The sequence below is a fragment of the Toxorhynchites rutilus genome, chromosome 2, assembly GCF_029784135.1.
Source record: "Toxorhynchites rutilus septentrionalis strain SRP chromosome 2, ASM2978413v1, whole genome shotgun sequence".
Classification (NCBI taxonomy): Eukaryota; Metazoa; Arthropoda; class Insecta; order Diptera; family Culicidae; genus Toxorhynchites; species Toxorhynchites rutilus.
In genome coordinates, this window is record NC_073745.1 from 131,476,128 (window position 1) to 131,503,995 (window position 27,868).

At 39.2% G+C, this 27,868-nt stretch overlaps 1 protein-coding gene across 2 annotated transcripts; it reads left to right on the top strand.

The window, feature by feature from the left end:
• The first annotated feature begins 1,365 nt into the window (after positions 1–1,365).
• On the top strand, positions 1,366–27,413 carry LOC129770519 (uncharacterized). 2 transcript variants are annotated; one of them, XM_055773412.1, is made up of 4 exons: positions 1,366–1,904; positions 2,069–2,352; positions 26,094–26,368; positions 26,653–27,413. In XM_055773412.1, the coding sequence occupies exons 2-4, from the start codon at positions 2,256–2,258 to the stop codon at positions 26,731–26,733; spliced, it is 453 nt and encodes a 150-aa protein (XP_055629387.1). In that variant the 5' UTR covers positions 1,366–1,904; positions 2,069–2,255; the 3' UTR covers positions 26,734–27,413. The 2 variants fall into 2 exon arrangements, with proteins under 2 accessions (XP_055629387.1, XP_055629386.1); XM_055773411.1 differs by having other exon boundaries at positions 1,455–1,470; positions 1,540–2,352.
• The last annotated feature ends 455 nt before the right edge of the window (positions 27,414–27,868 follow it).

Below are 27,868 nucleotides of genomic sequence, written 5' to 3' on the forward strand. Positions count from 1 at the left end.
TTTGGGGGCGACCTGTAGGGAGTGGAAGAGGAGAAAGAATAGTTATTTGACGAGAAATTATTGAAGGAAACTCTTTTTCCGTCAGTTCCGGAACCTTCTTTCGGTTCTGATGAGTTTTATCCTTAGCTTGCTTCCGGATGCGTTTGAAATCCGTACGTTTTGTATAGCTACGGCTGGTGGCTTGGTAATTTTCGCCACAGTTACCGCACTTGCGAGATTCTTCCTCTGAAAAGCTACAAGCGCTTGTTGGATGGTCAGCAGCACACTTACCACAACAAGTTTTCATGTGGCAATTTTTTGTTCCGTGACCGAAACCAAGACAATTCGTACATTGAGTGACATCCCGATTTTGGGGTTTGTATCGGTCCCATTGTACCGGATGTTAAAAATGGTCTTGATTTCCCTCAGACGTGTGATGTTGGTCGATCCTTTTTCAATGTGGATCAGATACAAAACATTGGAAAAGCCATTGTCTTGGGATTTGTGTCTTGTCATCCGATGTACAGCCAGCGGTTGTAGACTATGGGATTGCCCGAGTTCCTTTTTGATGTCTTCCGTTTCAATGGCAAGAATACCTCGTAGTTCAACCTTAAATGGTTTTTCAGAAGGTATATCATGAGTGTAAAACTCATGATTGTTCTTTTCTAGGTATGTTCCAATGACCTTGTATTGTTCCAAACTGGGACAGGTAATCTTACCATAATGCATAGGCGTCTGAGTGCGATCGTCCTCATCTCACATCGCCGCATCTACTGAATGGATTTCCAGAGCGTATGCGAGTTTATATACGGTTTCAATAACCTGTTTTCTAAGCAATATTAAAGCTATTGAAACAAGTTTTCGGGTCAACATTTAACAATCATATAACTCGTGGTCATTTTGTCTTTCGAATGAAATGATAATCATACCACTCCGTTCAGCCGGAAAATAGATATTAACGTTCAAAACCTTGCAGTCCAGCGTCACTCTCTCGTTTTCGAAACATCTCACTTACACCTCGGTACAGAAATTAACAACGTAGTCCTACGTCAAAAAAGTAAGTTATAAACCATACATAGGTGTCCGTCTTTCCTGACTTTCCCTTAAATGTTTGAATTGGTTTGTTCGTGAGTTGCACACATTTTGGAATAAAAATTATGTACCATCTAATCAAATCTCATTTCATACCGAGAGAGAAAAACAACTCTTATCTTCCCACCTGCGGAACAAAAGGTAGAAACTAGTTTCCACATCCGCCGAAGTCGAACACAAAGTGTGGCAGAAACGTGTTATTACTCAAACGCTCGCGAAATTCAAATGATCGACCGACTTTTTTTTCTCATACTCGTTAGAGAACCTCTCGCGTGTAGCTCAGTCTCTCGCAACATTCGTCGACCAATGACAGGCGGATAGCGCGCAGCTTCCAACGCGCCGCGTCGATTCGGTTTGCCGTGCGAACATTATCTAATCAAATTCGTTAGTTTTTTTTTTGTATGTGGCCTCTCATCAATCAAATCAAACGTGCTTCTCTCTGTATTTCTCTCTTTTTTAACATTTCAGCTGGGCCACAAACTCGCGAGTATTTCGTTTTTCTGCTATTATTCTTGTCTACTTTTCATTTCGCTACATTCCAAGACGGGTGCGTTTCGAAGAAATTGGTATCAGAGTGTAATCAATCAACCGAAGAGGACCGGTGAATCGCGAGAACCGTAGAAATTGTGCCAGAAACCTAATTGGCTACCCAATTCCGACAAAACGACCCACGGACATGTCACGAGGATGACCTTTGCGGCCCCCAAAACAACTCAGGCGAATGCTGAGAACTTTCGCGTCCAAAATGTTTACTGAATGAACGGGTCGCGAAGGTCAGTGTTTTGTTTCTTCAGTGTGTTGTGATATGCGCAGCTTCTCCGCGAGTGTGTGATGTAGGTATATAAGCACAAATGGATTATCGTCACCGCCGTGTTGCTGTTGCAGCAATGTGATAATGAGGCATAGGACTGGACAACCGCCAAAGTTTGTTCGCTGCTGGGTACACTTCAGCACACTTTAATGCGGAAATTCGCACGATTTGAATATTGATAAACAGGAATATGAACAGCACACAGAAGTTAGCATTTCTCTTGGTTACAATCTCGGAATCTCATAGAGTGTAGCGTATAGTAACTGCAATCCCATCCCGGTCAACGACAAGATTAATTAGGCCAACGTTGTTCTGCACCGCAATGGTTGCCCTTTGAGGTGGGGCGCAACAACAGAACTGCAATAATCGTAAAATGCCGTGCTCTTGCTGTTCCTACGGTGGCAGTCGTACGACAAGTGGCGAGAGTAGTTCCCGCTATCCGTATGACCAAGACGACGGAAATGTAACAGGTTGGTAATTAGAAATGTTCTCTAAACCGCGTTATGGCTCATTTTGTCACAAGCGTGTTTATTGCTTCGAGTGCATATCTTACGCTATACACCGATACATTGATGTACAATAATAGGGTAAGGGGGGGGGGTTATTTTGACCTGCTAATCCTAAAATTTCCAAGCCAATGATTTGATTTTGTCATGTATTTGTTTCATAAAAAAACAGGAAGTGGGTTATATCTGTGGCATAACCGCAAGGGTGACGTAGGACTATCGTTGATTTAGTGATCATTTGTATTTAAAAACTTCGACTTCGAAAACGAGTGCGTTACGTTGAAGGCACAATATTCAGCAAAAGAAGTAATCACACAAAAGTTGTAAAATACATAATACCATTCCATTTCTAATAGACAAAATATGGGTTGTTCCATCAAATCAGTCTACATTATGTTTGCGTTCGCTCATCCTTTCTCACAATACCTATACAATACCTATACCTAATACCTGAGAAATTGTTAAGTAAACATCGTTTCCAGTGCGCGTAGAGCGGGAATTCCTTCTTAAAATTCATTGCACCTCTACTAAATTGCCGAAAGACGTGGTATTACGTTTATCGCACTTGATTGAAAAATCACAAAACCAAATGTATTTGGTCGCAGTATTATATTTATGATTCACTCGATCCCTCGCCGTCCAGCTCGTCCAGCAACGATGTTGTCCAGTCGGTGTCCTCACGAAAAATGAATGCGTTTCACCACCAGAATATCGCTTAAGTATGCTTTTTATCCGTGATTGATTCGAGAGAAGGTGTGGTTTACGATGGCAATTTGGAAATCAAACTAGAGGCGAATGAACTCTCTGAGTTTGAAACTTTCAGCGACTGAGCAATAATCGATCGAAAATTATATGATTTTCGCGATGCGAAACATTTTCCGTTGGGCGCGCATCCCGTATTGGATACGAAAATATCCTACTGATGAGGAAGAATATCTCGAATTCGTTCAGTTGTTTAGGAGCTATTAACGCTCAAAATCTCGGTCTCCGGCGCAACGCTTTCGTTTTCGAAACATCAAAAAAGTGCGACACACGGGTCGCGTGCAGTTGTAAAATATAGGTTCTAGCTGGCTCAAATGAAATACGCTTGAGGAATTATTTACACTCAAATTTAGTAGTAAACTCTGAATATAAATGATTCAACGACAAACAGCCCCGTGAATCTCATATGCTACTGAACCAAATATACAGCTTTCAGCCTACGTTCAGGGGATAGAAGAGAATTGCTAGATTCTCTTCGAAATATTCTCATGACTTTTTAACGTTATGAGTACAAGTTCTTCAGCACAAATGCATGGCGACTTGCTTTTATTCCTCGCGTGGTATCATCAGCGCGAACAGCAGAGTCTTGGTACGTTAGCGTGAGAGCTTCAGAGCAACTGAACTGTTTTACGGTTGGTTCATCCAAGTTTGAATGAATGGTGAAAGCACTGATAACAACTTTGTCGAAGACAGTTTTTGTGTAGACTCTAGAGAATAACTGTCGAGCTCTATATGCTAATTTCCACTTAAATACACTTCCTGGACCATGTGCGCTGATACTACACTGCGTTTCACAACTATAGAAACACTCATTTTTCATGAGTTTCCTGAGATATGTAAGAAATCAGTTGAATCGAAGTATATACTGTAGTATATAATAACTAGCTTCATTTAAAAGACTGACCATTTGAACATTATTGTTGTATTCAGGCGCGAAACAATAAAAAAACTGAAATTCCAGTATTTCATAACTATATAACCAGATGGAAAAATCTCACTCCTTTACTAAATTAACGTCAATTTCACATGAATTACAATAAGCTTCTAAATAATTCTTAGGTCATCTTTAGTTCTCAATCAGTTCAAATAACCCATTCGGTGTGGTGCGCCATATTGTAGTGTGTATCTCGATCTACGCAGAGGATACTGACCGTTCAAGTTCTTCAAATCATTCATACTGCTTGTAAGCTGCTCTTACTATTCGTACGACACTCCTGAACAAGGTGAACAAGCTGACCAGTCCAGAATCTGAAGCCCTTATTCATCAAACCATGCCATAACTTTCCGGATTTTATGAATTGATGCCAAATTACCCAATTATCACATTGTTTTTGATGTAAAAACGGCAGTAAATAATTCTGAAGTACTTTGTTGCACTTCTGACTGTTCTTTTGTGTTGATGGTAAAGGGTGTGTCACATCAAATTGCATCACGGAAAAAACTCTGTAGAAATTTAATTTTTAGGAATTATATCTTCAGCTGTCGCTTATAATCAGATAAGAGTGTATAGATCACGTTGGCCATGCTTCACTGTCAATTTTTCATAAATTTGGAAAAATGTCGTCGAACGAAAAAGAGCGTCGTTAACTAATCCTGTGCACTCATTTCGAGAATCCGGAGTTGTCACATCGGGACATCGGTAAGATGCTGGGAATCGTCCAATCCACGGTCAGCAGAGTACTAAAACAATACTTCGAGAACCTAATCATCGACCGGAAGGTGAAGAACGGCAAAAATGGATGCTCCGTCAGTGAAAAAGATCACAAGCGCGTAGTTAAGCAGTTTAGACGTGATCCGAGAAGTTCGGTCCGGGATGTCGTCAATAAGCTGAATTTGTCAAGTTCATTCGTCCAGCGGACCAAGCAGCGGGAGGGCCTGCGTACATACAAGGTTCAGAAGGTTCCTAACCGCGACGAAAGGCAAAACATGGTGGGGAAGACGCGAGCCCGGAAGCTGTACACCGAAATGCTGACGAAGCCGCATTGCCTGGTAATGGACGACGAAACCTACGTCAAAGCGGACTTTCGTCAGCTGCCGGGCCTGTTGTTCTTCTCCACAGAGGACAAATTCAGCGTTCCGGAGGAGATTCGCAAGCAGAAACTATCCAAGTTTGCCAAAAAGTACATGGTGTGGCAAGCGATCTGCTCTTGCGGAAAGCGGAGCGCCCCCTTCGTGATGACCGGCACGGTAAGCGGGCAGGTTTACCTTAAGGAGTGCCTACAGTAGCGCTTACTACCACTATTGAAGCAGCACGAGGGCCCGACCATCTTCTGGCCGGATCTCGCTTCGTACCACTATTCAAAGGACGTGTTGGAGTGGTACGAAGCCAACGGGGTCACCTTCGTGCCAAAGGAAATGAACTCGCCCAACGCGCCGGAGCTTCGCCCAATAGATAAATATTGGGCGATTATGAAGCAGGCCCTCCGGAAGAACCCAAAAGTTGTCAAATCGGAGGCGGACTTCAAGAGAAAATGGATTTCTGTTCAAAAAAAACTACAACCTTCAACGTTGTACAGAACCTTATGGACGGGGTAAAGAGGAAGGTGCGAGCATACGGGCTTAGACTCGAAGTATGAATAAAAAGAAAATGCCAAAAGTTGTTTAATAGTTTTTATTTTACTGTCTAAAATTTTCAAAAGGATCGGTCTACTGGGCGAATTTCTACAGCGTTTTTTCCGTGATGCAATTTGATGTGACACACCCTTTAGGCTACCTAAACCAGGCCTTTTTGAGGAAATTCTCCTCAAACCATAAAAATGCCATCTCCAAAGATGTGAGTCCTAAATCTAATGTGGAAGCTAATCCCATTGGGTTCTCTATTTCAGGAGAGCTTCTCTGATAAAAAGAAATTGAACTTGAATAGAATTCCTTCATACTGTATAGACTCTCAAATGAACGGCTCTTGATTGAACCACGGTTCATTTGAGACCCACGGTTCTTTTATGAGCTGTGGCTCTTTTTTGAACCGCGGTTCATTTAAGAACCGTTCATTTGAGAACCTTTGTTCAAAAAAGAACTGCGGTTCGTGAAATAACCATGTTTCTTTTAATAGCCGGTTTATTGGTAAAGAACCGTGGATCTATGCTCGTTCTGACGAACTGTAGCCTGTGGCGATGCGGAAGAAACATATGTTTCCCATGCTGCTTTTTAAGCGGTTTTATTTAGCTGTTTGTGTGATTGTAAATTTTGGCGGCTGATATATTTTCTCGAAACCCCATGAATATGGGTATCTAATGAAAGGGCTTGACTAGTAGAACACAGTTATTTATGAAAAATGCAAATCCGAAATGGCGAAAACTGCTATACTTTCCCGACTGATAATTCGACATGATCAACATTATATGGATCAAGAGAAATCAGTTCTAGTAATGATAAAAAAAACTCTGTAATGAATTGATATTGGAGCTGGTAAAGTGATTGTAACCGTTGGTTCCAAGCATTAATTTGGGCTCTACCCAAATTCCAACATATATTTATTCATAGCGGATATGTTTTAATAAAAAAATCACCATAAATACCCACCGCCTGTTGCTTGTGGACAGTTGGCCCATTAGTGAACGGTGTGAGCCCTGGGTAAAGATGCCCACCGCGAAATACGCTTCATGGGACCATCTGTCATTCAACAGAGCTGCCAACTAGGCAGAACATAAATGAACTTACACAAAAGAAAAAAGAAAGGAAAAGCTCGGTAAAGAGTAGTGCCGGCTAACGACTTTCCACTATCAAGGAAGTAGGAAGTGCGCGCCGGAACAAGTAAATTTTAATAATCATAGAGTGCATCGAAAGCAAATAGAGAAGATAGAAAAAGATTGTTATACGAAATAAAAGGTTAGTGGGAAATTGAAAAGGAAAGAATTATTAGTAATTTAATATTTAATTTATAGAAATTATAAGAGAAAAGATAAGAGAGCTAAAAAGAAGAAGAGAACCGGAAGAGGAAAAAAGGTAAAGTAGTGTATTGGCGAGAATCAAGACTAAGAAACAATGCACTGGACAGGTCCTTTCGGCGGGCCTTTTTTTTATATTTCATCTTTTTCTCCGCCGAGACTTGTGGTACCCGCCATTGAGAAACGGGACGTTCGACTGCGATTTCCACCATTGATAGTCGACGTCGAGTGAGGATACCGGAACCAGAAGAGCCATATCCACGCTTGGAGGTTACAGCGGGTATTTTATCCCGTTAAACGACGGAGAAAGAAGAGAAAGAATACACGAAAAGTACTGCAAATATAAAAGCATAAAATTTTGTGACGTCACAATTAGGACAGAGGAAAAAGTGACAGGGAAAATAGGATAGGGTCAGAAGTAAATTAAAGAGTAGATTTAAAAGGAAGAAATAAAAGAAGAAAATTGTAAGAACATTACATTTGTCTCCTCTATTGCGGTTTTGGAAATTCCCGTTTTTCAGACTCCAAAGAAGTCGCCAGCCCTCGTCCTCGATTGGTCGGCGAAGTTGGCTGGGCAATGCTCAACCTTTGACAGTTGATTGTGGGAGTAGTTGGTGGCTTTAGAGGAATGCGTAGGTCTTGTGGAGAAGGATAAAACCTACACTGCTCCTTTTTGCTGGAGGAACAGCTGTTTACGAGTGACCGGTAGCAGGTTAAACGACCCAGAGGAAAGGAAATCCTAATTAGAGAGTTTCATGATTTACAAATCTTTAGTCAGACGAATTAGTAGCCTAACCAATACTGCTAGATCCTCGCTTCAATCAGAAAGGTTTTAGGCGTGTATCGTCATAACATTTATTGTCATAATAAACTATTTCGTTTTCATCAAGTTAACTTTTTTTTCGCCGGAGATTTTTTATATGGATAATTCTATTGGTCAAAGATATTGTGTGAAACGTTGTGTTGCAAAAAAATTCTTGTGCCGAACCGTTGTTTCAGAATACAGTTGGTGACTCAACTATGTCGAAAACAGGTGTATGAATTGTATAAGGCAGTCAAAAACGGCCGAGAAGAATTGAACGATTTGTCACGTCAAGGACAATCATCCATCTCTTCAACTGATGAAAACTTCGACAAAATAAAAGGTATGGTGCTCGGAAGTTGTCATTTAAGCTTAAGTTTGCTTTTGTTCAAAAATTACACCGCCCCCGTGTGACTTTTTCCTACTTTCAAAACTCAAATAACGGCTTCGTGGGACATGTTTTGACAGCATTGAAGACATAATCCTGATTACCTTGATTATTTCCTTTACACATAAAAACGCAAACCGCTATGTATCGAACAGTTCAACGCTTGATTTAAAAATAACTAATGACCCACTTTTTCCAACATCAATTAGGGATAATTGATCGCGAAATGAGCAATGTTCGTTCATGCTGGTTCAATTTCCGCCGCTTTTCTATCCGTCGAGATATTCTTCTGTAGCATCCAGGCTGAAATATACATGCACGAGATAATGTAATGCGAATCTGATTGATAGGAAGACGAACCTTTCGATTTACAAAATTGAACTCGCTTATGTACATACACCCCACCGGTCCCCTCCCTCCTTCCCCTGCCAGTTCATCACTTTCTTGTCTCTACATCAGCATAATCACGTGGGACGGAACGTTATGTCCCGGGCAAGAGCGGAATCAGCATCATTTTATTACAGCACAATCTGCTTCACTACTATCCAGCAACCTTTCGTTGCTTCTAAGTCTAACTATGGCCACCCCTTAGCTTACGTAGTGATGTACCGTGTGGCTCGGGTTCTTTCTTCGTCATCAACTTGACTCGTTGCTGAGTTGGCGACTTCCGGGTTTCGATATTCCGTCGGTCACTTGGGGGAAAACTTCTTGAATTATATTCAGCTGAGACGAATATGTGTTTCTAGAGCAATTTTATGAATACTTTAATATTCAAACAAAAAATAGCAAATTCACAGGATCATTAAATATCAGTGCATATTATGAGTATGTGACGAACAGAATTGAACGAACTATCTATACGTTCTTATGTACACAATTTCTATGATATTATTTCTCTGATCCGATGGAGTGTAATCGGAGCAGATTATTAGTTTTGGTGTGTATGGGATGCCCTGTCATGGAATTAATGTACAGTTGTCACAAGATTAAACAGGCACGTGAAACTAATGCGTAAAAAGATTAGTCTGTTTGCAAGAGAAAATAAAATTATGAAGATACATTTTTCGCTACAACCCTGTGATGGGTGGAAATGCAGAGAAGTGTCAAGGAAACAAGCGGCCTTGCTGGGCTCCTTCCGATGACTTCTCCTCACACCGTTGTGTTTACATATGTGCCTCTCATTTATTTTCCACTCAACGAGAGATTACAGCATCTGCACGAACCAACGTAATAAAATAGATCAATTGATTAGCATAAAGTTGTGCGCTAAGGCGAATCAAATATCAGAGTCTATTAAAATGGAATGTTAGGAACTGGAGAGATTTAACGAGCACTGCTGCATGCATAGAGTTACTAACGAGGAATGAGTAACAGCATCATTTTTCTCAACGGCAATTTTCATTGGTTTATCATATGTGAAACATTAAACACGTATCGATTTTCAATCAACTTATTGTTTTGTGACAAATGTATTTGGTATATAATATGATTTTTATCACATACGAGGTGTGTTAAAAAAATAAGGTGGTCTTTTAATTTTGTTTCGTCTAGTTAGTAGATGTGTACCGAGCATATGTTCACTATTTTACCAAAATATTAGGTTGGGGAAAAAGTGATCCATTATTTTTGTTTATTTGTTTATTTGTTTATTTGTTCACATAATATAAGATTTTACAACTTTTAAATTGCTACAAAGTATAGGGAGTGCATGGTACTACTAGTCATTTACGTACTATTTAACTTCAAAAATGTTCATTATATAAATTAATTCATTAAATTAAAGTACTCTTTGCATTGCTTCTTAAATGTTAAAAATGATTTTGATTTCTTAAATTGCTTGGTAAAGAATTCCAGAGACAAACACCTCTCACAAATATAGTTTTGGCATAAAAGGCTGTAGAATGCACCGGTAAAACATATTTCTCTAGTCTATTACTTCTAAAAGGTATCAGCTCTTCATGTAGATATGCGGGGCATTTCGTTGTAATTATTTTATGAAGTATTAAGCAAGAGCGAGCTTTTATAAAGTTATGGAAAGAGTAACCTAAAAGTTTACTCTGTAAATGCGAAACACTGTCCAGACGACCAAGATTGAATACAAACCGAACACACGCATTAAGTGCGATTCTTAACCTACCTAAAGTCTGTATGCTCACTGAAAGCAGTAGAAAGTCACACGTCACGAAGTATGGTAGAATGAAGCTTTTGAATATCTTCAGCTTAGTTTCCTGGTTCAAGAAAGATCCTTTCAATTGGAAACATCGTAGAGTTCCGTATATATTGCCACATTGGCCCAATATGAATTTATCCCACTGGAAGTTATGCTGGATAATGAAACCAAGACTAGTAGCACTTTCTACAAACTGAATTGTGTCATTTCCGATAGTCAAATTCAAATGGTTAACATTATTACCCCGTGTAATAAGAAGAGCTTTTGTGCATTGAGCTTCAAACTATTTGCCTCTGCCCATGTTTTTATAGAATTTAAATCATCGTCTACAAATAGTCAAAGCGTTCACATTATTGTAGTTTGCGTAAAGCTGCACATCATCCGCAAAAATATGCACAGAACAATGTTTTACAATTCCTGGTAGATCGTTGATGTAAAGAGTGAACAAAATTGAGCCTAGTACCGATCCTTGGGGCACTCCCGATGTGACTGGAAGAAAATCTGAAAGCACGTCATTTATATAAACTGCTTGTTTACGATCACTTAAATAAGAATCGATGAGGTTTACCGCAGAAGCACTAAAATTAAACTTCGAGTTCAGTTTTCCACATAGCTGAGCATGGGAAATAGTATCGAATGCTTTCGAGAAATCCATCAAGATTACTTTGTCACCACTATCGATAGCATATCCGACATCATCATACACTTTCATCATTGCTGTTTTGGTACTTTGACCTGCACGATAACCAGACTGGAATGCTGTTACCAAATGATTTTCTTGTAAAAAAGAGCACATTTGATCTTTAAGTATTCGTTCGAAGCTTTTAGATAGAGCGCATGGGTCGTAAATTATCCAAAGTGTCTAGATTGTTCTTCTTTCTGAGTGGTATTACCTTAGAACATTTCCAAGCAAGAGGATATTTACCAGATACAATAATGCAATTGAACATGTAGGTAATTGGATCGAATAGAATTGCTAAAATGAGTTTTAAAAATTTCATGGGAAGTTCGTCAAGACCCACAGCATTAGATGTGACCATATGAATGGAATTGAATACATCGTAATCTTGAATACATCGAAAACGGAAATGGTGCTCTGAATCGGAATTAGATATATGATGAATGTGATGAGAAGTTCCAGAGGAAATTTTTTTATGAAAGCTACTATTTATTTCATTAGCATCGAAATTAATCTCGTTCTGCGCAGGTCGCTTTGAAAACCCTAACTCTCGAAATTTTGTCTAAAACTCATTGGGAGACGTACTAGAAGATAAGTGAGTATTGTAATAATCTCTTTTCGCTTGGTTTACTAAACGATTAGTCAAATTTCTCAACTGTTTGAAAAGTCATTTGAATCATGTGTACTTTTCCATCTTTTGTACGCAAGATCACGTTCAATCATAGCTTTCTGAATTTGTTCATTAAACCACGGGTTGTGCCGATTCTTATTTCTAAATTTCCTAATAGGGACACAACTATCATACAAAGTTTTGACAAAATAATTGAATAAGTCAACTAATGTATCAGGATCATCAGATGAGAAGAAAACGTTCCAGTCGAGTCTGTTGAATTGTGATAAAATCATATCAGAATCTCCATGTTTGTAGTCACGGTAATAGACTTCCTTTTTGCCCAAATCTTAAGATGTTGCTTGGCTCGTTGGTTATGATCAAATCAAGCTGCGAGGATCCATAGGAATGGAAAAAAGTCGGTTCTTTGCCAACTATGCTCAATGACAGTGAACTAAGAACATCAATGAAACGCTCAGATTTAGAATTCGTACGAAAAACATTTGTATTGAAATCACCAAGAAGCAAAACATTATTATACCACGTTCCATGCTCCGTAACTTTCTCGAAAATAAGCTCTGAACAATCAAGCGATGGGTGATTATAGATTAGTCCAACTAATATCTTTTCAGAATTTACCATAATTTCAACGAAGATAAACTCAATTGGGTGATTGTATTGTACGATGTGTTGTACAGCATCCAGCATCCATTCAGCATTTATACGAGATATTGGGCCTGATCACGAACATCACTGTCACAAACGCTTTCACTTCACTTACTCTACACTTAGGGCCTGATTCTCGAATACACTACGAATACACTTCACGGTGGAAACGGAATGAAATGTATTCGCGATGACAACGGTACGGTGTCGACATCTGGATACGAGATTAGTTTCCCACTAAACTTATCATTATAATATCAAATTATCTTCATATGAAATTTTTGTATGATATTATTATATCACATGAAGAAAACAAACTAACATTGAATACAGTTTGATAGTTAGTTAAGTTAAGAAGTTTCTGCCTGAAAACTCAATATTATCTTCGACACTACACTAACTCGTAAAACGTAGTTCAATAGCGTGCCGTTTATTTCGTTTCCACCGTGAAGTGTATTCGAGAATCAGGCCCATAATCTTTTTGTGTCTATCATCATTGTTACATTCCATCAAACGTTTCATCTGAGGCCGAGCAGTCTCTTATAGAAAACATGTTTGCCACTGGCTTCCAACAAATCTGCAATTTCGTGAACACAAATAGTAGGCTGCTAGATTTAGTGTTTGTTAACCGACCAGATGAATTAGATCTCTTAGCACCATCCACTCCATTTTTACCTGTGGACAATCACCATCACCCTTTTATTATATTGCTCGAAGAAAACGTGAACGACTCAGGCACACCTGAAGACTGCAATGAAAATGTGTCGTAAAATTTTCAAGCCTGTGATTTCGATCGATGGAACGACACACACCAACATTGACTGGGACGGTATAATGAGCGACGGAACTGCGGATGAATTACTTTCGACTTTCTACGACAAGTTGAATCAAGTATTAACTGAACACGTACCTCGGAAAAGACGAGCCTCCGTTATTGGCATACCATGCTGGACTCCTGAGCTGCGACATCTACGCAACACCCTCAGGAAAGCACGCAGAAGATTCTTCCGAACAAAATCTGAGAGAGCGCAACAATCTTCGAGAAGTGGAAACAAGTTATAGAGAACTTCTTCTGTTATCATACGAAAACTATATTTCTATGGTCAATCTAATATGAAACTTAATCCTTAACTCTTCTGGGACTTTGTGAGAACACGGAGATCATCTACCCGCGTTCCATTCAATGTGAAATACGGGGAATCTGATGCAAGCTCGAATGTAGAAGCAGCGGAACTTTTCGCTACATTTTTTGAGAGTGTGTTCAGCAAAGTGTCGCCCGTTTGTCGTCGCAATTGCTTTGCTCACATACCATCATATGACATCACATTTCCAGTTCTTCAGTTCTCCTCTGAAGATGTGAAAAAAGAATTTAAGGAAGTTGACACCAAGAAAGCATCGAGTGCAGATGGAATAACTCCCTTGCTTCTCAAGAACTGCTCTTCCACCTTGGCGGGGCCCATCGCTCTCATATTCAACAGCTCTCTGCGCGACCGATCATTCCCGGCTGCATGGAAACGTGGAATATCAATACTGAGTGGTTTGAGCAAGGTCTTCGAAAAGTTAGTACACAAGGTGTTGTGCAACGTGTCATCTTTGATCATCTCCGATAGCCAGCGATAGGCTTCATGAAACATCGGAGTACCACGACTAACCTCATGTGTTACGTCACCGCTCTATCTCGTGAAATAGAGCTCTGGCGACAAGTAGATTTGGTGTACATGGATTTCTCGAAGGCATTCGACACTGTTCCGCATATTACTGTTATCAACAAAATGAAGCACATGGGCTTTCCCGATTGGTTTATGGAGTGGTTATGGTCGTACTTGACGGATCGTTCCGCGTACGTAATGGTTAATTATACGAAATCTAGACCATTCAGTATCACGTCTGGCGTACCTCAGGGTAGCGTTCTTGGCCCTCTGACCTCTTTGTCAATGACCTGTCTTCACTGCTCTCTTCTTCTAAGCTTTCTTTTGCCGACGATCTGAAATTTTATCGGTGCATCACCTCGCCCCTGGATCATGTCGCCTTGCAAGAAGATATAAACACAGTGCTGACATGGTGTGGCGATAACGGCATGTAGGTCAATAGTAAGAAGTGCAAGATCATATTCTTCGATCGCCGTTATAACGTTGCTTATCACGAATATTTTATGCACGCGAACTCACTTGACCGGGTCAAATCTATCTGTGATTTAGGAGTGACCATTGACGCCCAACTCAGGTTCAACGAACACGTAGGAATCAAGACCGCTAAAGCTTTTGCTACTCTTGGATTTATCCGCCGGCACGCCTCCGATTTCACCGATATACACGCTTTGAAGTCGATCTACTGTTCTTTGGTGCGCAGTATACTGGAGTATGCTGCTATTGTCTGGTGCCCATACTACACATCGCACATAATCAGTATTGAACGCATACAGAGGAAGTTCATACGATTTGCACTACGTCAACTTCCATGGAATGATCCTATCGATCTTCCTCCATATTCCGACCGTTGCCAACTGATCGACTTGGAGACCTTATCCAGCAGGAGGGTCAATACGCAGCGCTTATTCGTCTTCGACTTGCTACGAGACAATATTGACTGTTCTGAACTTCTGGAACAAATCTCGTTCTATGTTCCACCTCGACGTTTCCGGAGTTCGTCTCTGTTGGCACTTCCCCGTCATAGAACCAACTACGGCTACAACAATCCGTTCGGCTCGTGTCTTCGTGCGTTTTAAAAAATCAGTGACGAATTTGATCTGAATATTTCCAAAAACACATTGAAAATTAAGATAAAGAATATTGTATAGATTACTAACCATTATTCAGTCTGTACGTCTAGGACGAAGACGGTGATAAATAAATAAATAAATAAATAAATAAATAAATAAAGATTGTCACGGACAGTTGCGTGTAAAAATGAACTCCGTGAAGTGAAAGTGTTCATTCCCGTTTATAAGAGACATGATGGTTGCATAATGTCGGGTGTTTGAACGTTGTGTCGGTTGCATAATTTTGGACGTTTGGACGTTATGTAGGTAAAATTAATACAGCATTTGAGATAATATTCCATTTAATATACGATTATATTTTAGAACGACAAATTTGCGATTATATCTCGATGATTAGTTTGCTGAATCAAATGCTGGCTCAAAGATGAGGAGGAATACTTGGTTGCTCGGGAATAATGTAGTTGTTGAACATATGGGAATGTAATTTTACGCTAGAGATAAAACATGACTATTATGTATTATGTTATTGTACTCAGCTCTGTCTTACTCGTTTGAATAGTGAGAAATTCTTAGAATCATTTTTTATGAATGATTTTTTATGAATTTTTTATGAATAACACCGAGCTCATCAAAGTTGTCACGACGGATGAACTCTTCTAGATTCTACACACACAGTGACAGCCGTAATAAGGTTGTATACAATTCACTTCGTTTTCACCGTGAAGTGACGTGACGTTCGTGATCAGGCCCATTGATCACTAAAGCCAGCTACCGAGAAAATAACGGATTATTTTTTCCACAACCTAATATGATACTAGAGGCTGGTTATATCTGTGATTTAACCGCAAGGTGGACGTAGGACTTCATTCATGGGACCTCAAGTCCCATCTGAATCAATTCACAATGATTGAATGGATATTTCCAAAATTTGCTGAGTGCTCTTCTAGTAAGTGTGTGAGTGGATGAGTATAAGTGTAGAATTACAATTAATATATGGAAGAACATCAAATTCTACTCTTTTGGACAACCATCGAGGCTAGAACCAACTGAATATGGTCGATACATAATTATTTCTTGTTCTCGTGAAATAATGCACGAGATGTGCGATTCAGTACACAAACTCTCTGCACCTAATGGTACAAAAACCAACGATCTATGAAACCTATGTAAGCTTCCGCACCAATCTACTCAAAGTTTTCGTGAATATTAAACATTGGCATTGTTGATTTTATCAAACAATGCGGTCTCTTTGGTATTCCATTCCATTTTTTGTTTTAAAGAGGCTTTAAACTTTTCAGTTCATTTGGCTCTAACTCTTTGGTATTGTGGAATATTCTCTCTATTAAACATTTCGTATTCTCCGCTATCGATTCCATAGCCATGGCATCATTCGTATGCAATTTATATCGATTTTTCATCGATAGTTCGTTTTTTACTAGAGACTCCGATCCGATCGGCAGTAGAAGAGAAACGAGAAATAGTGCTTTGGTTAGCGAGCGGGAACATTCTAAGAGAGCTTCACAAGTTTAATCAAATGGATTTCCAGTTTTTTTACAGGCGCTCATTCGTCCCTGAAATAGATTTCTGAGCGAGCACCCGCTCATATACAAATTTGTGTGTTTTCAATAGTTTGTTTCTAAAACTATTTTCATGCTATTGATACAAGTTTATCGGAGCAATAAGTTTTTATCTTGCGAATAAAAAGATTATCGTAATGCTTTTGAATTCTGGCGGCTTTTGAATTCGCACACTTTTTCATTATATTCAATATCATACCAAAACCATAACATCTTTTGCATGGTGAATTAATATGATTGATAGTTTCTATTGTATCAATTTGGTGCAATACCAAGCAAAGTATCCAACTGCTGACCAAAAAATTTCCAAAATCAAAACAAATATTTGTATTTCACAAACCCATGTCCGGAGTAAACATCATATTCAAAAGGTGATTATAAATCCGGACGAATGAATAGTTAACGATAATTTGTTTTATTGAAGGAGTTTCATAAGAGTATGTTACAAACCCTACAAAGTATGAAGCATAGATTTTCGATTTGGAAAACCACGAAAATCTTCGTTATACTAAAAAGTACACTGGAAAATCAGATAAAGGAACGCTACTCATTCAAAAGATGCAGCAGTACTCTTTTCAACGAAGAAGAAAAAATTATCGTGGAATGGAAAAGTTGGGAAAAGACGTCGAAAATCTCAGAAAGTTGAATACCCTCAAAACCCATCGTCTCAGCTGAATGGATCAGTCAATTTATGAAAAGACACCTAAAGGGTGTGTCACATCAAATTGCATCACGGAAAAAACGCTGTAGAAATTCGCCCAGTAGACCGATCCTTTTGAAAATTTTAGACAGTAAAATAAAAGCTATTGAACAACTTTTGGCATTTTCTTTTTATTCATACTTCGAGCCCAAGCCCGTATGCTCGCACCTTCCTCTTTACCCCGTCCATAAGGTTCTGTACAACGTCAGGTTGTAGTTTTTTTTTGAACAGAAATCCATTTTCTCGCCTCCGATTTGACAACTTTTGGGTTCTTCCGGAAGGCCTGCTTCATAATCTCCCAATATTTCTCTATTGGGCGAAGCTCCGGCGCGTTGGGCGGGTTCATTTCCTGTGGCACGAAGGTGACCCCGTTGGCTTCGTACCACTCCAACACGTCCTTTGAATAGTGGCACGAAGCGAGATCCAGCCAGAAGATGGTCGGGCCCTCGTGCTGCTTCAATAGTGGTAGTAAGCGCTTCTGTAAGCACTCCTTACGGTAAACCTGCCCATTTACCGTGCCGGTCATCACGAAGGGGGCGCTCCGCTTTCCGCAAGAGCAGATCGTTTGCCACACCATGTACTTTTTGGCAAACTTGGATAGTTTCTGCCTTCGAATCTCCTCCGGAACGCTGAATTTGTCCTATGCGGAGAGGAACAACAGGCCCGGCAGCTGACGAAAGTCCGCTTTGACGTAGGTTTCGTCGTCCATTACCAGGCAATGCGGCTTCGTCAGCATTTCGGTGCTCACGTCTTCCCCACCATGTTTTGCCTTTCGTCGCGGTTAGGAGCCTTCTGAACCTTGTATGTACGCAGGTCCTCCTACTGCTTGGTCCGCTGGACGAATGAACTTGACAAATTCAGCTTATTGACGACATCCCGGACCGAACTTCTCGGATCATGTCTAAACTGCTTAACTACGCGCTTGTGATCTTTTTCACTGACGGAGCATCCATTTTTGCCGTTCTTCACCTTCCGGTCGATGGTTAGGTTCTCGAAGTATCGTTTTAGTACTCTGCTGACCGTGGATTGGACGATTCCCAGCATCTTACCGATGTCCCGATGTGACAACTCCGAATTCTCGACTCAGCACAGGATTAATTCACGACGCTCTTTTTCGTTCGACGACATTTTTCCAAATTTACGAAAAATTGACAGTGAAGCATGGCCAACGTGATCTATACACTCTTATCTGATTTTGAGCGAAAGCTGAAGATATAATTCCTAAAAATTAAATTTCTACAGCGTTTTTTCCGTGATGCAATTTGATGTGACACACCCTTTAGAACTTTCCAAGAGCGTTGCTAATAACATGGTCTAGCGGCTAGTTGTATAAGAAGACGATAGTCACCCATGGTTTTCTCGACTATTTATAAATCATTAAAACAATTTCATAACTGTTGTTCATTAATGAGGTCCAGTTTAAGATTATAAGAGAATAACAATGGAATAATAAGCTCTACAAAAATCAATAACTAATTTCTCTTAAAGAAATGGAGCTGACAAAATGTGACTGGAATTGTTAGAAGAAGTGTCCGGAATTCAAATCATGAATAAAAAAGTAGGCCTAGGGACACGGACGGGAGCTTGACGTAGGACTGTGATTGTTTGTAGTAATTGCATTTGAATTGAGTTTTATCCATTGTTGGAAAATCTGGACACGAGAAACTCGACACTATTTGATTTTTTTTATACCGATGTTCAAAAATGTGCACGAAATGCCATTAAAGCCAATTACCATCCGTTTTCTCTGTTTATTTAATTACGAAGAAGAGAACAAGGAGTCATCATTTATCAATGCATTTTTTTACACAAGTCTAAATAGGTTAAATCTACATAGACATAAATCTAGATATAATAAATCTATGATTACAGAAATAGAGCATGGATAAAAATAGCATTTTCTCCTACGTTGCCACGTTGTCCTGAATATTGTAGAGGGTAGAGGGTTGTAATAACTTTATAGCATTATGTATATTAAGTGAGACTCGATGTTGTACGTGAAGGGTTCAGCAAAACAAATGCTGGATAAATTTCCTGTCTCTTTAGACGAGTTTTTCAATAAGAGCGCTACAAAAGTTTTTTTTTTAAATAAAACAAAAAATATCAATGAAATTCTTTATTAATGTCGATTTCTTTTGCAATGCTTGCAGAAGTCCAGACGCTGAAACCAATTTTCGACGGATTTGAAACAAAAATCGCCCAATACCGAATTTCACGCTCGATATTCGTAAGAAGTCCATCAATCGTCGCTGGCTTGTTGGCATAGACCATAGACTTGACATAGCCACATGGGAAATAGTCTAACGGCGTCAAATCACACGACCAAGGCGGCCAATTGACTAGGCCATTTCGTGAGATAACACGCTCACTAAACTTGGTTTTCAATAAATCGATTGTAAAAAAAAATTAATTTAAAATTTTGCTGCCTGGCCAATAACGCATATTTTGCTTATTGACGAAGCCATTGAGCCAGAAATGATCCCCATCGCTGAAGATGATTTTTTGATGAAAATCCGGATAATTTTTAAGTTGTTGCTCAGCCCAATTCACGAACATACGACGTTTCTGGTGGTCAAGTGGCTTCAGTTCTCGCGTCAATTTGATCTTGTAAGGATGTAGACCAATATCTTTTCGCAAAACTCGCCACAACGACGTCTCAGAGATGCCCAACGTTTGAGAACGACTTGTGTGAGACTGATTTGGGTCTTCCTCAATTGATGCACTAACGGCAGCAATATTCTCGACACTACGGGCACTTCTTTGTCTCACTGGCACCGGAACATTTTGTACTGTGCCTGTGGATTCAAATCCACTAGACTGTGCCTGTGGAATTTCCACTAGACGCTCAATTGTTGATCTGACAGGACGATTATGACGACCATAAATTGGACGTAGCGCTCTTAAAGTTGAGGCCATTGACTCCAAATTTTGGTAGTAAATTTTAATAATCTCGACTCGTTGTTGGATCGTATATCTTTCCATTATGAAATGGTAAACCTTACTGAAGAGAAATGTCAAGAGAGCGAGGAATAAATATGGCGTCGTTTGCTGTCCCTATCGGTCTACTTTTGTAGCGTCCCTATTGAAACAACCGTTACATAACATATATCGTAATAACCATTTGCGTAATACACGTTTAAAATCCCTTTATGATTCGATACATTTTTTAATATCGTAGAGTGACCCTCCTATATAGAAATCAAAGACGTAGTCCTACGTCGGAAAGTGTCCAGATTTAAAATCACGACACAATGAAGAAATTAACAAATATAACATAATTTTGTGGAATTCCAAGAATGCCAAGAATGCCTTCCAATTCTATAGGAACGGTAATTTTTCATGCTATGATATGTCAATATTTTTTAGTGGTTGAAGTTATCATCGTAAGCGCGTAAATGTCCGGATTCGGATTTCGATGCATTACGATATCATACCACTTCGTTGAGATGGGAAATAATTATGACCGCTCAAAGTAGGAATCGATTCCGAAATTTTGTTCAATCAAATTACTTTTTGTAGTTTTTTTTTCATCGCCATCCGAAAATATTCCATTTTTTAATGCATACGATAACACTAAAATTGATAAAAAATGGATTGGAATTTTCGAGAAAATTGTAGAATTTTAATCTTGCTTGCTAGGCTTAAATGCTCAGTCTGAGCGAGTGATTTCCAGGCGTAAACGAAATCTAAACCACCAAAAAATCACAACCGAGTGACGATACTTAGAAAGAAATAATATAAATCAGGTTTCATTGCAAGGACACATGTTAAGAGTTTCATGAATAAATGAGACTTGCTAAACTATGGTTTATTTCCACATAACATATCTATATATATATATATATATATATATATATATATATATATATATATATATATATATATATATATATATATATATATATATATATATATATATATATATATATAAATCTCGTGTCACGGTGTTTGTTACCGAACTCCTCCGAAACGGCTCGACCGATTTTGATGAAATTATACTCAAAATACTTGGTAGGTATGAGAATAGGTTGTAAACTATATATGATACCGGCAAGATACCGATAACCATACATTTAATACCCAATTGGGTGGCTCTATGCAGAAAAAAAGATCTGGATATTTTTTTTCAAAAATTTGACTTCATACCATACATATAACCTTAAATTTTGACCCCAATTCCCTATTTTTAATTGCAATTTTATTATTTTTGTGTCAAAAATATTCTAATAATTTAACCGTTGTTCGTTTTTTCAACAGAACGGATTTATTTAAGTTGTTCAATGACTGATGGCGTAACGCCCGCTTCATTGAACATCCATCTACAAATACACAAGTAACATCAATTCATCTAAAGCAGGGAGCATCTCTGACGAGCTGGAAGCCTTTTTGAATGAGCACAATGATTTATCGAAATTCTTCAAATCACATTTGCTCGGATTACAAAATGACAATCACGCTATTGCCATCAACCCTGATAAAACATCAGCTGGAGAGCACGTGTGTAGATCCAAAGCACAAGCGCTGCTGGAATCATGATAGCACGGTGACACGATAAATTTAATGCGAAGAAAAAACAATAATCTGGAATTCATCGTTGACACACACCGTTCATACGACCCTCGCTACGTTCTTCTTCAATGGCACCAACGTTCCCAAGGTTTGCCTTCTCAACGTAGTACTACTTGCGTCATTTTTATTAGTAAATAGTTGACATTTGTATGACGAACAATACGCCTTGAATGTATTCTGGAGTGGCAAGCTCTAGAATACGCGTGACTACAGTGCAAGTCAGAAGGGTTTCCTTTACGAAAAATCTCTTGCATATACATTAGACCAACGAGACCCCGTCACAGATACTTAATTCATTATGAACATCATTTCTCATTTTGATTTAATATTTATGAACATGCGACGAAACAAACAGAGGGCGCGCTCGGAGGATTTTTATGTTTATCATATGGTGATTTGACATGGTCAAGAAACGCCAATTCAAGATATCGTAAGCTGTGCCAACAATTTATGGTCGACATATACGTGAAGGTAGAGATTGAACGACTGCAATTCTTACTACACAATCAACAAAAGTGGTGCGAGGAATAATACATTTACTTGCGAGACACTATCATGAGCAACGCCGACACACAAAATGAAGTTCGATCGTATTCGTCCCCACATATTGTTGGTTGTATTCTGTTGAATGGAAAAAGCGCAATTTTGCATTCTGTTCAAGCTCAAGTCCAATCGAGTTGAGCAAATGTGACAACCTTGCCACGCAATTCCACGTAAACAACATTGGTCTCCATGTTCCATTTCTATGAAACAAAAATAGTAATGGGTTTTCGGGTGGAATAAACACGCAAAATTTAGCATTCAAACACATTCAAAACAAATTTAGCATCCAAACGAAGTCGAATAATAGTTTTCATTCAAATTTCAACAATTTAGAATTATTTCCGGAATTATGCCGATCAGATAGAGAGTAAATTGTACCACAAATACGGATGACTTATTTTGACCATTGTTTCACGACAAGGCGAACGAATTTAAGAGTGTAAAAGTCGATTTCGATCGAATTGTAAAATCCGATCACTTATATGCATATATGAATATTGAGTTCTGCAAATCGGTGAAAAGTAATAAAAACATCCATGAATAAAGGAAGCAATATGGCTGTGTTTCAAACTTAGATTACCGATGTGAATACTCCTCGATTGAATGACAACGATAAAATAACGCGATTCCAAACAGGCCGATTAATCAGCTCCATTGAAGTTAGCTGGCGTATCGCTGTTTTCCAATTCATGAACGAGACCAAGCTGTTATAAACTAAGCCATGTTGAAAATCACATGCACGTATTTTCTAACAAGGAGACAGCAATAAATATTGATTTTCTATATTTCATTTTTTCTACTTTACGACAAACTTATATTACTTGTTTCAGTTGACGTTTAACTTTTAAGAGATCAAACATGTCAGTTACATTAATGAAAAACACCAAGAAACATCATATAACCTTTCGTTCAAATAATTTAATTCGTTTTTTTATCGGTCACATTCGATTTATTTTAAAGATCGTTAAAATATTCAAACACACTTACAATACATTAGTGTGTTTTATTCAACACCCAAAATATTCACTAGAAATAATTAATTTGGCAGAACAACGTTTGCCTGATCAGCTAATATATATATATATATATATATATATATATAACGTTTTGTTTTTTGTGTCCCGCGTTAGACCTCCGTTTCAACGTTTCAACCATTGTCACAAAATGTCGAAAGAAGTCCACTCGATTAAGCTTCCGAAACGCCAAACCGGATTTTGAATGATCATCGCGATCGACGGTCAGCAAACGCGGCACTCATCGCGCGGATAGCTTTTTTATGGTGGAGGCGATCTGGCGTAGTGGTAACATCCATACCTCTCACTCAGAGATCACGAGTTCAATCCTCACTCCCGACATTCTTCCAAAAATGGAAGTAAAAGTGACGAACCAGCCGAAATGTGTTGAAAGTCACTATAATAAAGAAAAAAAAATAGCCTTTTTATGTCCAAAATGTCGCGCAAAATGTATCCAACTCGTTCTTTTGAAATGCTTACGGCCTAGACTAACTCGCGTAACTTCACTTTGCGTTCGTTCAAAACGAGTCGATGCACTTGTTTTACGTTTTCTGGTTTCGCAGCCTCTATTAGCCTTTCAGAGCGAGGTGCATCTGCGGTGCTTGTGTAAATTCACTAAACCACCGATACACTGTTGTTCTCGAAGGTTCAGAAGTGGAATAACATTTCGTCAACCACTGCATTGACTGTTCAGGAGTTTTTCTCAACGAAAAACAATGTCAAATGAATCTCCGCCATCTTTTGAAAAATCCCGGGACTTTTCAGCCCATGGGTTTTCCATTTCGGGCTTCCGAAAGTATACAGCCCTGCGCTGACAACCGTTTGACATAGCTGTCAACCAAAGCGTCATATCGTTAGTTGAATGTCTGCCATTTTACAATATGGATCGTTTTAGCATCGCACAACGTGTTAATTTTGTTAAATTATACTATAACAATGATGAAAAACCGGCAAATGTTTTTCGAGCATTACGGACGGATTTTGGTCGTCATGGACGGCCTACAGCACACACAATCGCTAATGTAGTGCGTAAATTCGAACAAACTGGATCCGTAGCGGATATTGTGAAACCTGTGCATCATCGTAATGTGCGTTCGGCCGAAAATATTGCTGCTGTTGCTGCCAGTGTGGAGGATGACCCGAATGTTTCGATTCCACGGCGTGCTCAGCAATTGGGCTTGTCAAACACATCATTGTGGCGAATTTTGCATTTGGACTTGCAGCTACATCCATATAAAGTCCAACTGGTACAAAAATTAGAGCGTGGTGACCATGGAATGCGTCGGGCATACGTCGTTTGGGTGAACGAACAACAGCAGCAAAATGCTGAATTTTCGCATCAAATTTTCTTCAGCGATGAGGCACATTTCGAGCTCGGTGGCTATATGAACACCCAAAATTTCCGTATATGGGGCTCAGAAAATCCACACGAGATTGTTGAGAGGCCATTGCATCCGCCAAAAGTCACTGCTTGGTACGCATTATGGTCTGGTGGAGTCATCGGGCCGTATTTCTTTGAAAATGAGGACGGCGAGACGGTAACTATGAATGGTGAGCGCTATGGTCGCATGTTAAACGATTTTTTTTTGCCACAAATTGAAGATATGGATACGGATGACATGTGGTTTCAGCAGGACGGCGCTACGTGCCACACAACACGACCGAACATGGCCATATTGCGAACAAAATTTGAGGGACGCATAATTTCGCGTTTTGGTGATGCCAATTGGCCGTCCAGATCATGCGATTTGAACCCGCTAAACTTTTTTTTGTGAGGTTATGCGAAAGACCGTGTCTATGCCAACTCTCCGCAAACTCTTGAACATTTGAAAGACAACATTCGTGAAGTTATGACCGAGATACCGCCCCATATGTGCCGAAAAGTCATCGAAAATTACCTGTTCCGGATCAAGGTGTGCGAGGAAGCCCTAGGTGGACATTTGAATGATGTTGTATTTCACACATAATGGCATAAACCAAACTTTAATTTGAAATAAAAGTTTCATCGAAATTCGAATTCTAAGTGTGTTTTATTTCAATTTACTTTCGGAATTTAAAGTTGGAAAACCCTGTATAATCTGTATAAAATTATTATCGTCTCAATTGTTTCTTCTTCTATGTTTTAAACCGTATGTACATAACGTAAAAAACCCTGGTAAAAATTGACAGGTGGAGGGAAACGGAGGCATAAATATAGCATGCTTACTCATCCGTTCAATCTCAAAACTCGCTCAGCCGTAAGAGATTGGTTTGGCGGATTCATGAAACGCCTAAGATGTCACATTCAACAAACATTGTCACCGAATATCTAGGGTAGGCCTAATGTTGGATTTCGGAGCAATTTTAGAGCTATTGAAACAAATTTCCGGGTCAACAATTAACAATCATTTAACTCTTGGACTTTCTGTCTTTCGAATGAAGTGATTATCATACCCCTCCATTCAGCCGGCAAAGAAGTATTGTCGTTCAAAACCTTGCACTCGAGGTGTAACTCTCTCGTTTTCGATACTTTGAATTCACACCCGGTGAAGAAATGAAAGACGTAGTAGACGTACGTCAATATTTAGTTTAATTTGATTAATGTACATTTATCTTATTTACCCTTATTATTATTTTACAGAGAAACATTACGGCTGCTACAAGTTGGGCATTCTATTCTCCTTTATTATAATCCTGCTGCTCTTGATAGGCTGCCTGTCGGTTTTCTTCCTTACCCATGACAACAATCTGATGCTCTTGATTCTACTTATAATACTGATACTGATCGGTGTTATAACGTACGCCTACATCCAGTGGCAGCATCGTCGAGCCATGCAGATGCGGCGAAACTACCAGGAACAGAAAATGAATCTCACACGGAGTGTTCAACGGCCGATGCCAGTGGTACCAAAAGAGGTCAGTAGAACATTCAATTCCAGGGCTTTCGAGGAGATTCTTCGTATTTCTGAAACAGTACTTCAAATGTGAAAACAGTAATCAAAATCACTTTGGTTTTTCATAGAACCTAAAATTTAATCTAGTTTTTCCCGAAAGGAGAAACAATGACAACTTCACATTCATATCGAAACGAACAATTTGTAACAATCTATATATCAATCAACAAAACGAAAGCCGAACACAAATCGCAAACCGAGATTAATAATCAAATTAATTACCGAATTTCTCTGTCCACGGTGCAGGTACGAGGTGGCATGCCAAAAACCGGAACGAACAACGAAAAGAGCATACCAGCAAATCAACCACGATACTCGTTCATTTAGTCCGGTCGGACGGCTGGTGGAGAGTGGAGCATCGTTCTGCGGTTTACAATAAATAATACCTCCGCTCGCCCGTACCTACATAGTATCTCGTATCCATAAAGCACCGGAAGAACCCCGGACACAATAATTCAAAACAATGCTCTACTGGTGCTACGTATCGCTGCCGATCGCAACCGTGGCATCAGAACTTTGGACAAACAGAGAGACGACAGCAAACATTGCTTGCACAGGCCGAAACATTCACGATTCTAGGTCTCCTTCGGAAACCCACATTTTAATTGGGGATTTATCGCTCTGTAATCACGGTGCGTAGCCGGCGGAAGTCGCCGGAAGAAGAATGAATGGACGCTGCGCGACTAACAGATGATCAAAAACATGCATTGATTGTTGGTGTGACTGTAGCGGATATCGTATATATACCAAAAGACTTCAATCAGTTGAATATAACTGTATGTGAAAAAACCAGATCTAAGTGCAATTCAAACAACCAGTACGATTTACTCGGAGTGTAAATTAAGAATTCCGCACATGTTCAATAATTGTCTAGCAAAATTGGATTAATAAAATTATAGATAGCTTCCGGCATCAAAATAGTTATTCTTAAGCGATAGCAGAATTGCGGAACACTGTTTTTATAAGCTCTTATTTTAAAAAATAAAATAATTGTGTAACAAATCAAATTGCGGGTGAATTATTATATACGACGCAGTCTTTGTGCCTTTTTCTCTTAACCCATTACTGCCAGGTGTACAAGAACTTGATCCAAATGACATGAAACTTTCTAGTCCATCTAGGTTTGTCCTGAAACGGGGGGAAACGCAATATTTTGGTTTGGAGTTCTTTGGAAGTTGGGATGCCGATACAGTATCAAAAATGGAAATCATTTGAATATCGAACAAAACGGTTTTATTTCATGAAATTCAACTTCAACAACCATTTTCATGATTTTATTAGCACTTTCGTGTACTGCAGTTCTACGCATAATTGTCCCACTGTTCATAGGTATTGCATAGAACATAGTACAGTATGCGTAGAACGGCAGTGTATCGGATTTAGTATCACTGAGTATGGTACCGGAAAAAGCACTCCGAAGGGTGCAAACCCACATCACACTTCAAGCAAATAAACGTCGTAC

Bases quoted from the DNA above. Each gene is read 5' to 3' on its own strand.
- LOC129770519 (XM_055773412.1), top strand. From the start codon at position 2,256: ATGCCGTGCTCTTGCTGTTCCTACGGTGGCAGTCGTACGACAAGTGGC. The intron at 2,353-26,093 runs GTTGGTAATTAG...ATTATTTTACAG, and splicing joins AGACGACGGAAATGTAACAG to AGAAACATTACGGCTGCTAC. The intron at 26,369-26,652 runs GTCAGTAGAACA...TCCACGGTGCAG, and splicing joins TGCCAGTGGTACCAAAAGAG to GTACGAGGTGGCATGCCAAA.